At 39.3% G+C, this 12561-nt stretch overlaps 1 protein-coding gene across 3 annotated transcripts in view; it reads left to right on the forward strand.

Annotated features, from left to right (window-relative positions):
* Window positions 1-12561, forward strand: part of LOC126828837 (uncharacterized) — a 32559-nt gene that overhangs the window by 11655 nt on the left and 8343 nt on the right. For 2 of the 3 annotated variants that reach the window (XM_056102106.1, XM_056102107.1), the window contains one exon: window positions 11457-12553. In XM_056102106.1, the coding sequence (XP_055958081.1) occupies window positions 11674-12553 (880 nt within the window). In that variant the 5' untranslated portion in view covers window positions 11457-11673. Of the gene's footprint in view, window positions 1-9212; window positions 9728-11456; window positions 12554-12561 lie in introns of those variants that run through there. The other variant, XM_050558845.2, reaches the window with a different exon arrangement.

Consider the following 12561-nt stretch of genomic DNA (forward strand, 5'->3'; position numbering starts at 1 on the left):
TGAAATGGGGTTTAACGTCCTTCTGTTCTGCTTGGAACTGGGCTAATGAAGACGGGCAGACGCCATACACTGTGCGATGAGGGAAATTTTGCCCGGACAGCGGCACTACGGCCTACTCTTATATCGAATTCCATCTGTCAAAGGGATCTTTTACGTCCACTCCAATGTAGACACGGGACCTCGGTTTTTCGTCCCATCCGAAAGACTAGACAGCTGTCCTTGTCCGCCTCGAAAAGAATAGAGTCCCTATATATGATATAAACGAAGAAAGGGGGTGGGGTGGGGTGGGGGGGGATGAGGTATTTGAGATTTTCATGTGGCCTCGTCCAGTCGATAAAACCAGTCAGTTAGTTCAGTCGAATAATCCAGTCGAATAAACCAGTCGAATAATTCAGTCGAAAAGTTCAGTCGAATAAACCAGTCGAATAATTCAGTCGAATAATCCAGTCGAATAATTCAGTCGAATAAACAAGTCGCTCAATATTAAGCAGCGGTGGCAGCGGGCTAAGATAATATAGTAGCAAATCATGCTCGTAGCCATAGCTGAAGGAGCCGGGGCATGGGGTAGGGACCGGGGGGCTTCCCAACTAGTTTCAAGAAATGAAAAGAAATGAAATGGGTTTTTAACGTCCTACTGTTCTGCTTGGAACTGGGCTAATGAAGACGGGCATACGCCATACACTGTGCGATGAGGGAAATTTTGCCCGGACAGCGGCACTACGGCCAACTCTTATATCGAATTCCATCTGTCAAAGGGATCTTTTACGTCCACGCCAATGTGCACACGGGACCTCGGTTTTTCGTCCCATCCGAACGACTAGACAGCTGTCCTTGTCCGCCTCGAAAAGAATAGAGTCCCTATATATGATATGAACGAAGAAAGGGGATGGCGTGGTGCGGGGGGTGGGGGTGGATGAGGTATTTGACATTCTCATGTGGCCTCGTCCAGTCGATAAAACCAGTCAGTTAGTTCAGTCGAATAATCCAGTCGAATAAACCAGTCGAATAATTCAGTCGAAAAGTTCAGTCGAATAAACCAGTCGAATAGTTCAGTCGAATAATTCAGTCGAATAATCCAGTCGAATAAACAAGTCGCTTAATATTAAGCAGCGGTGGCAGCAGACTAAGATAATGTAGTAGCAAATCATGCTCATAGCCATAGATGAAGGAGCCGGGGGCATGGGGTAGGGGCCGGGGGGCTTCCCAACTAGTTTCAAGAAATGAAATGGGGTTTAACGTCCTACTGTTCTGCTTGGAACTGGGCTAATGAAGACGGGAATACGCCATACACTGTGCTATGAGGCAAATTTTGCCCGGACAGTGGCACTACGGCCTACTCTTATATCGAATTCCATCTGTCAAGGGATCTTTTACGTCCACGCCAATGTATACACGAGACCTCGTATGTCGTATGTCCGTCTTCATTAGCCCAGTTCCAAGCAGAACAGAAGGACGTTAAACCCCCATTTTATTTCTTTTCATTTCTTGAAACTAGTTTGGAAGCCCCCCGGTCCCTACCCCGTGCCCCCGGCTCCTTCGGGTATGGCTACGAGCATCATTTGCTACTAATTATCTTAGCCCGCTGCCACCGCTGCTTAATATTGAGCGACTTGTTTATTCGACTGAACTATTCGACTGGTTTATTCGACTGAACTTTTCGACTGAATTATTCGACTGGTTTATTCGACTGGATTATTCGACTGAACTAACTGACTGATTTTATCGACTGGACGAGGCCACATGAAAATGTCAAATACCTCATCCCCCCCCCCCCCGCCCCACCCCATCCCCTTTCTTCGTTCATATCATATATAGGGACTCTATTCTTTTCGAGGCGGACAAGGACAGCTGTCTAGTCTTTCGGACGGGACGAAAAACCGAGGTCCCGTGTCTACATTGGAGTGGACGTAAAAGATCCCTTTGACAGATGGAATTCGATATAAGAGTAGGCCGTAGTGCCGCTGTCCGAGCAAAATTTCCCTCATCGCACAGTGTATGGCGTCTGCCCGTCTTCATTAGCCCAGTTCCAAGCAGAACAGTAGGACGTTAAAACACCATTTCATTTCTTTTCATTTCTTGAAACTAGTTGGGAAGCCCCCCGGTCCCTACCCCATGCCCCCGGCTCCTTCAGCTATGGCTACGAGCATGATTTGCTACTACATTATCTTAGTCTGCTGCCACCGCTGCTTAATATTAAGCGACTTGTTTATTCGACTGAATTATTCGACTGAACTATTTGACTGAATTATTCGACTGGACGAGGCCACATGAAAAAGTAAAATACCTCATCCCCACGTATCCCCATCGCATCACCTTTCTATCATATATAGGGACTCTATTTTTTTCGAGGTGGGGGTGGGGGGCGGGGGAATATTAGTATCTACTTAAGTACATGTATCACTTAAGACTGGTGAAGACCTCTCCCACCCCTCCTCCCGATCCCCTGGCTCCTACGGTTATGGCTTAAGCATCGCTTAAATACCTATATTATCAAACTACTTTTGCCAAAAAAATTGGGCTTGAAACTAGTTTGAAAGCCCCCCACCCCCCAGCTACTACCCTATGACCCCATATTGGATTAGTGTTAACGACACTCACGTATCTGACTTGTTTTATCGACTTGCATGAGGATACAAGAAGAAGTCTCATCAAATAACTCAATCGTATAATTCGGTCGATATTTGAGCCAGCTCACAGTGTCAATGTGTTATATTTAGTGCTCACATGGAAAAGGATAAAAAAGAAAAAAATTTGTACACAAAAACAACTTTAAGTTATCTGTTTTTTGACATTAGGTATAAGTTCTAATTAGTCTTTTAAAAGTATTAAAAGATTCTAAAATAAATATAGAAATAAAATAAAAGAATAAAACTAAATAATTGGATCTGTAAATTTTTCTAGCAAGATTTATTCAATCAATATAATATACATAATCTAAAGATACATTATTTATGGGGTCTGAAAACATTCCAGGTCTTATATACATGTAATTTCATTTCCCGTAAGAAATTATTTACAGAAATATAAATACATTGTATTTCAAACAACAAACTTAAAAAGGTGAAAACAACATAAACATAATGCCATATGACAAGTATATACAGATTTCAATATTATATACATGGGCGTTGAAAGGGTTACACATTTGACCAAGATCGAATCAACAATGATAACGAATCAACTTACACTATACTGAGCTTTCTAGGAATTATATATTTGAATATCATCATATCATTGGATGCCATCATATACAAGAGCCTGTAAATAAACAAATTTTAAAAAAGAAAAATAAAGAAAAAAAGATCTTCAATTAGAGATGCAAGGCGCTCCCCATTATTATACAGTTGAAGTTACAACACCTAATATACTATTCAAAAAAAGTAGGGGATATTTGATTTTTAAGTGTTATTAAAGTCACCTAATGAAACTGACGAAGAAACAAATGACAAAATGAAATGAAGTTCACATTCATCGATTTATTCCAAATGATCGTTAGACTAAGTAAGGCACAGACTGACCATTATAAGGGTAAAATGATACCCGGGGTCAAACAGCAAAGTTACCACAGCATCACAACCAAGTCAGTAACGGGTAAATCCTCCTCTGTTTGCCAAACAAGCATTGATCCGACGTGGCATACTCCTAATGAGACGTCTAAGGTCATTTTGGTCCAGATTGTCCCATTCCTGTTGCAACGCAACAGCAAGTTCTTGGACATTGGCAGGACGTTGTTGACGTTGACGTAACCTCTGTCCAAGCATGTCCCAGACATGCTCGATGGGGGAGAGGTCGGGACTCAGTGCTGGCCAAGGTAATGTGGTGATGTTCTGTTGTTGGAGGTAACCTGTAACGATCCTGGCCCTGTGACATCTTGCGTTGTCATCGTGGAAGATGAAACGGCGGCCATGACGTCGTGCGAACGGCATAACATGGACTGCCAAGATGTTGTCCCGGTAGTACTGGCCTGTAACACGCCCTGCAACAACATGTAAAGCCGTTCTTCCAGCAACAGTGATGCCTCCCCACACCATAACAGAACCACCCCCAAATCGATCATGTCTGATGACGTTAACGTCTTGGAAGCGCTCGTTTCGACGACGCCACACCCTCCTACGTCTGTCCAAAAAATCAACAGTGAACCTTGACTCATTTGAAAACATCACATTGCTCCAGCGTCGATTATCCCAGTGTTGACGATCCCTACACCAACGACGTCTTGCCTGAATGTGATGATCTCTCAAACAAGGGATCACGCGAGGACGTCGGGCGCGAAGGTGACCCCTATGCAGTCGATTCCGAATCGTCTGGCCACTCACTCTCACACCAGTGTCTGTTTGAAGACGAGCGCTGATCTGATTTGCTGTGATGACACGATTTCTCAAGGCCAAGGTACGGATAAATCGATCCTGGGCTTGAGTTGTCGCCCTTGGTCGACCTGAGCGTGGTCTGTCCTGTACAGATTGTGTATCACGGTATCTGGACCATAGCCTGCTTATGACAGACTGAGAAACATTCATCGCCCGCGCCACAACCGCCTGTGTTGTGCCGATCTGTAGCATGCCAAGGGCACGTAACCTTTCATTTTGGGTAAGCCGACGCATATCAAAATTTGTTTTCTGGTCACTAAAACAATTAAACTGATGTTTCCACCCTGGAATTCAATGCCACAATGACTGTAACATTCAAAGTCAGAGTCGTGCAAATCTTGGGTTGGACCCCCATGATGATCCCAAGCATCACATGCATTCCATGCGGTAGCTATTGGTGCGTTTGGGCGTCACATGTAACTGGAAATGTTTCTTCTGTTAGGTTCTATAGTGACTTTTTTCGTAGTCATTTGCATATTTTAGTATTATGCCCCCAAAATCAAATATCCCCTACTTTTTTTGAATAGTATATTATGTAAAGAAAGTTCAATATCCTTCTAAAATTAACGGATATAAGAATAATAAACTTTCGACACTATTATATAGTATATACAATCAGAAATATGTGACAATTAGTTAATTCGTATATGTACGAAACAAGATTATGGGGTATAGATAGTTGAATATATATATAGTTCGTTAATAACGTTATATTCAAAGACATCTATTTATTTACAGGTGATACTTTGATATTTTAGTTTGTTTTAGAGTTGGTGTGCGTGGGGGGGGGGGGGGTATTTTGATCATTCTTCTGGTTTTATTATCCTGTTACTTCTTTCATTATTCTGTTTCTCTTTGTTTTAGACCGAACTGTATTGCATCTTGATTAGTTGGACTTGTTGCAAATTTTGTCACAAATTTGCAGACTTTTTCACAACGTAATTAGTTACAGATGTTTTATTACTTTCTTTTGTTTTGTTTTTTTAATTTATTACTTAATTGCCTCTTCTGTGTATTGCCGAAGAAGAGTTTGACTCAGAGTCTAGACACTGAGTCTAGCTCTTCACAAGCAATACACAAAAAAACATACTTAAAAGCAGCCCCCTTTTGGACACATTTCATATATGTGGAAGTGGACGTTAAACACATAGCATAGTAGTAGTAGGCCAGTTAATACGTGCCCCTAACGTTTTTAGAACGTAGTGTTTTATAATATTTCATGGAATTAACACAATGTGCCGTTAAATATGGATGATATTGATGACCATACTGTAAGTATTACAACATCATTTACTTTTCAGACGGAGGTATTTTCTTTCCGTTGCTAATGTAATGGTTCGGGCTTATAATTACATTATTTTATCATTTTTTCTATACTATTTAGGCATATAAATCCATTAATTTTTGCATAATATTGGAAAATGGCGTGTCCCTTACTCTCTTAAAAACGAGAACGGGGGTATGCTATAGACGCTTTTTTTTTTAAGGTACATTGAAAGTAGAGCTTAACTGAAATTAAATCTGGAACCTTTCGTAGTGATACAAGTATATGTGATAAATATCATAAATAAATGTGATAAATATTAAAGAGCTAAAAGAAGGAAAACTGATTGACCCGGATCCATTACCAAATTCATATTGACCATTATGCAAAATATTTTAATTTAGTTCTGTATTGCTATCTAGATGGAATGAGTCACAGTGTCTATCAATAAAATATGCTTCAAAACTACAGAGACAAGTTTACTAAAAACTTGGAATTAAATGATATCATACCTCCTGTCCAAAGCGCACTGACAATTTATTATTAAGATTATCATCAATAAGTACATGTAAAAGTGTATTAGGTTTCTCAACATTTTACCAGGCATTTGGTACCATTTGTAGGTAAGGGTTGCTATTAAAATTAATGCAAAATGATATCAATGGAAATATAATTAACATAACTAAATCGAGATCTTATAAATTCCCACCAATTCTGAAGAAGTCAAAATAATTATGGTCATACAAATTGCTCATAACGGCCAAAAAAATAAGAGATAAAAAAGCCAAACCCCAAATGATATTTATGAACATGTATATAACATAATAGATAATAGCATAACATAGATAGATTACCTGAACATTATCTTAATACGTTAATTTACAGACATTTAATGTAATAAAAACTATAATATTTCACATACATAATATTATATTGAATAAAACATTAAAATTAAAACATTTTTTTCAATAATATTTCGCATACATAATATATCTAAAACATAATTCATAGTTTATAGATATAGCAAGGGCTTTTTCACGATAAACCATTGACCGGATTTAGCAAGCAAAGGCAATTGTATTGTGGTTGAAGAAAAATCATATCGCCACGTAAAAAAAACATTGCATCTTCATTTAACTATATAAAATTTGTAAATATATCTTAACCTAAAATAAATTTTGTAATATTGCAATTGAACTACAATAAGTTAAATAATATATTTAGATTATCAATTTGCATCACAAAATACACTGGTCATATTATAGAAAGTAGAACACCGAATACAAAATGTAAAAGATGTTTCTGAACATAAGAAGATACGCGTCTGTTTGTGTCACGATTGAATTTGTTATTATACAATAGAAAGTGATAAGGTCGTGGTGGACACATCGGAATAGTCAACCAAGTCTGTCTGTAACCGATTATTACACTGATCGATTTTGATTTGTTTTATAGCATTTTCAAAGACTTTTTTCAATATGATTTTTGACAAACACATACGAATTACTATGTAGAATGATGTAGTAAATTATATTTCGTATGTATGTAATACAAATCGGACCCCGATATAAATCCTGTAATGGAGTTTCATTTCTTTTCATTTCTTGAAACTAGTTGGGAAGCCCCCCGGTCCCTACCCCATGCCCCCGGCTCCTTCAGCTATGGCTACGAGCATGATTTGCTACTATATTATCTTAGCCCGCTGCCACCGCTGCTTAATATTGAGCGACTTGTTTATTCGACTGAACTATTCGACTGGTTTATTCGACTGAACTATTCGACTGGTTTATTCGACTGGATTATTCGACTGAACTAACTGACTGGTTTTATCGACTGGACGAGGCCACATGAAAATGTCAAATACCTCATCCCCCCACCCCCGCCCCACCCCACCCCCTTTCTTCGTTCATATCATATATAGGGACTCTATTCTTTTCGAGGCGGACAAGGACAGCTGTCTGGTCGTTCGGATGAGACGAAAAACCGAGGTCCCGTGTCTACATTGGAGTGGACGTAAAAGATCCCTTTGACAGATGGAATTCGATATAAGAGTAGGCCGTAGTGCCGCTGTCCGGGCAAAATTTCCCTCATCGCACAGTGTATGGCGTCTGCCCGTCTTCATTAGCCCAGTTCCAAGCAGAACAGTAGGACGTTAAAACACCATTTCATTTCTTTTCATTTCTTGAAACTAGTTGGGAAGCCCCCCGGTCCCTACCCCATGCCCCCGGCTCCTTCAGCTATGGCTACGAGCATGATTTGCTACTATATTATCTTAGCCCGCTGCCACCGCTGCTTAATATTGAGCGACTTGTTTATTCGACTGAATTATTCGACTGGATTATTCGACTGAATTATTCGACTGAACTATTCGACTGGTTTATTCGACTGAACTTTTCGACTGAATTATTCGACTGGTTTATTCGACTGGATTATTCGACTGAACTAACTGACTGATTTTATCGACTGGACGAGGCCACATGAAAATGTCAAATACCTCATCCCCCCCCCCACCCCCGCCCCACCCCATCCCCTTTCTTCGTTTATATCATATATAGGGACTCTATTCTTTTCGAGGCGGACAAGGACAGCTGTCTAGTCGTTCGGATGGGACGAAAAACCGAGGTCCCGTGTCCACATTGACGTGGTCGTAAAAGATCCCTTTGACAGATGGAATTCGATATAAGAGTAGGCCGTAGTGCCGCTGTCCGGGCAAAATTTCCCTCATCGCACAGTGTATGGCGTATGCCCGTCTTCATTAGCCCAGTTCCAAGCAGAACAGTAGGACGTTAAAACACCATTTCATTTCTTTTCATTTCTTGAAACTAGTTGGGAAGCCCCCCGGTCTCTACCCCATGCCCCGGCTCCTTCAGCTATGTCTAAGAGCATGATTTGCTACCATATCATCTTAGCCCACTGCCACCGCTGCTTAATATTGAGCGACTTGTTTATTCGACTGAATTATTCGACTGAACTATTCGACTGGTTTATTCGACTGAACTTTTCGACTGAATTATTCGACTGGTTTATTCGACTGGATTATTCGACTGAACTAACTGACTGATTTTATCGACTGGACGAGGCCACATGATAATGTCAAATACCTCATCCCCATCGCCCCCCTAACCCAACATATCATATATAGGGACTCTATTCTTTTGGAGGTGGACAAGGACAGATGTCTAGTCGTTCGGATGGGACGAAAAACCGAGGTCCCGTGTACACATTGGCGTGCACTTAAAAGATGGGGGCATATGGGGATGAGGGAAAAAGTCAAGCATGACTTTATTAAGCCGCGGTGGCAATAACTAAGATAACACCTTAAAGTTTTAATTTGAACAATCAAATTTGAACATGAGGGGACGTAAAAAATAAACAAAAACAATGATAAAAGATATTGGAATTAGTGCGTTTTTTCTTTAACTTATACAGATTACAAACGATTCCAAAATTTTAATAAGCCATCGACCGGTTTATTCGACTGACTATTTGTTTTGGACTTAGGGTCGACTCAGTACAGCTGTATTTTTGTGACTTGTAGAAAGAGACTAGGACAATAAGTCGACATCTCGACGTTACGATAAAAATAACACGATGATACGACAGAATAAAGTGTCGTATGATTGCGTCTATACTGTCGTGATGTCGTGTTGTCGCGTTATGAAAAGGGCGAGATTTTACATGGCCACTATCAGCCACCATACTAATCAGTATAAGTTAAAGAATAAATAGTTTGTTGACTGGAAATTCTAGTGGTACTTAGGGGTAATTGCGCAGTCTTGATAAAGACTTGAAATACTTGACTACATTATATCTGTTCATTTCCGCTATGTCCATTGCGCAGGTGCACGTTTCAAGTCGCCATTTTGGAGCCGAAATTTAAACGGATCTTGTTGACAATTTAAAAATATGTGTACACAACAATATATTAAGTGATTACCGAGATGCGATTAAGAAAATAGTATAATTAAGGCTTATTTCTCACAATGGTTTGGTGGATTTTGACATCTTTGTACTCGTTTCTTGTACATTCTATCTTAGATTTTGTATTTTTCATTTTTGTCGACATCGTCGCCAAAACAGTGTTGAAAGAAGCAGTGTAAGAATTATTATTTTATTTATAAGCCCAACTTAGCCTAATCCATTTTTTTTAATAATTTATATTTCACACCCTTGCAGATTGTATGATAATAAATAAATAAATAGAAGAAATAAAAAGAGTATGTAACAATGATTACAATGGCAGTATTTTCATATCATATGTAATCTAATTATCATTATCTATGTTGATAATAATGAATAATGATCATAATGTTGCTCCTGCTTGAATTATTGTCAAGTCAGTAGCTGTAGCAGTGTAGGGCAATCTGATTAAAACACAGATCCAACAAATGTATTTCATAGTTAAAAAAATTGTGTTTTACTTATCTTTACTACACTAGTGTAGTAGTAGTTCAGCTCTGAACGTAGGTCTCATTTTACACTCGACCTCTACGTTCAGGGACTGTCCTATTGAATCCTTGTCGAAAATCTAATCGCTACCCAGTCAATTTTACTGGGCAACTTTTTACTGCTAACCGGTCGCATGTCAGTCCCTGTGAACGCCTGAACAATATAAATGAACATCTTAGGGAGAAAATAAGACCTTGCTTACCTGGCTAGAGTCAGTATGAGCGACACAACACGCTGTTCTAACCGACTTGGTGGACATCATTGAAAGGGTAACGCACAAATTTAAGAACTCGGCCATATAAGATGAAACGAAATTTAGGTGAGCCTGGGAGAAAAAAAAATGAAAACTTTGAAAAGTTGAGAATCTTCAGTGATTTATTGCTTTGCCTAGCTAAATTACAATAATTTACAATCAAATTCTTTCAAAAATTCCAATTTTTTCGCACCAGGCTTACCTAAATTTCGTTTCATCTTATATGGCCGAGTTCTTAAATTTGTGCGTTACCCTTTCAATGATGTCCACCAAGTCGGTTAGAAGACGGAGACATATTTTTTAACAGCGTGTTGTGTCGCTCATACTGACTCTAGCCAGGTAAGCAAGGTCTTATTTTCTCCCTAAGATGTTCATTTATATTGTTCAGGCGTTCACAGGGACTGACATGCGACCAGTTAGCAGTAAAAAGTTGCCCAGTAAAATTGACTGGGAAGCGATTAGATTTTCGACAAGGATTCAATAGGACAGTCCCTGAACGTAGAGGTCGAGTGTAAAATGAGACCTACGTTCAGAGCTGAACTAGTGTAGTAGTAGTATCTGGAACAGTTGTTGTATAACCCATGTTATGACTATGTTTAATGTGAGGGATTAGCCAATGAAACAATCTGTTGCAGCAAGTTCTTGGTGTGCGGTGTGCACAGAACTGTGGGTATCCCCAGAACTGTGGGTATCCCACTAGAAACATCAACATTTTTTTGTTAATCAAAAGTCTGACATCATACGGTCAAAAACCGTTCATATAACACCTGACACAACCTCTCACTACAACTGGTCAGGTCAGATCTTCATGAAGTGAAGGCCATCGAAAGTATAAAAAATGAAACAAAATATACATCATGCAGATCTGTATTTTAATCTGATTACTGAGTAGGGATGAACAGGAATGGTTACAAGACAGAGACCGTTCTTAAAGGAACTACATATAAATTAATGATTATATTAGAATTAGATGCTCACATTAAATGCTGATTTTACTATTTGAATATTCTATTATCTAAGTCATTGTTTACGTCAAATGCAATTTTTTTTGCACTGGTTTTGGTGCATTTTGCAGATAACACAAAATTAAATATATTTGCTAATTTTTCTTTTTACATTACAGGAGTGATGAAGAGAAGCGGAGGATTTGGTTATTTGAATCGGCAGCTTTAGTTTGTTTGTCTGTAGTGATCTACTTAATTGACCATACACCTGTGGTTCTGATACCTTTAACACTATTCACCTTTCTTTATACACAATTGTATCGGCGTGTTGACTTCCGCTATTGGTGGAACTTAGTCATAACACGATGGGAAGAAGCACAGCAACACAAGGAGAGTATGATCCAAAGGAAGAAGCATCAGTTGCAACAGAAATCCCCACCTGGGGCACCAGTCTTAAGAACCATACCACATCCAGCATACTACCCTCATGTACATACTCCCACAGCAGGGGGATTCCCACCCAATGTCACAGTGTCCCCAGGATTGGACAGAAACACATTTATAGTAAGTCATAACCAGGGACTCTATCCTAATTTAGATCAATTTAAGACAAAGCAAAATGAATTGCCAAATTACCGTAGTAAATTTACTGATTCAGGAGGGGTGGGGAATAGTTATCTACAGGATACCTCCAATCCTTTCAAGCGTAATAATTATGACCAGAAACCTGGAGAAGTTCATGTGAAAAACAATGCTTTTGAAACAGAATTGAGGCGACGTCCACTTAGAGCTGAGAACAATAGAATATTATCTAAAATTCCTGACCTTTATTCTTCTGGTAGTTTTCTTAAATCAAAAGTTTTAAATGTGTTTGGACTTGGATCTGGTCCTGCTGACAGTAAACCACCTGGTATAAGGAACAATGGCCAGAATCTGTGTTTTATTAACTCTGTTGTTCAGTGTTTAGCTCGTAGCCCGCATTTAGTACAGTGTTTATCTGTTGACTCTGCTAAAGAATTAGAGTGTAGTGTTTCAGAATCGATTTTATTAACATCATTTGTTGAACTATTACACCAGTGTAGTGTTGACCCTGCAACAAACACTATCTCCAGCTTAGATCCAGCAGCATTTAGACAATCAGCTTCAGCTCTCAATCCACAAATTGTATCGTCACCTGGACAACCACAGACTCAACAAGATGCTGCAGAATTCCTGATGTGGATACTGGACACTGTGCATAATATTTTAAATAAGAATAGAAAGGCCCTACAATCTGGTATAGTT

The sequence above is a fragment of the Patella vulgata genome, chromosome 7 (genome assembly GCF_932274485.2).
Source record: "Patella vulgata chromosome 7, xgPatVulg1.2, whole genome shotgun sequence".
NCBI lineage: Eukaryota > Metazoa > Mollusca > Gastropoda > Patellidae > Patella > Patella vulgata.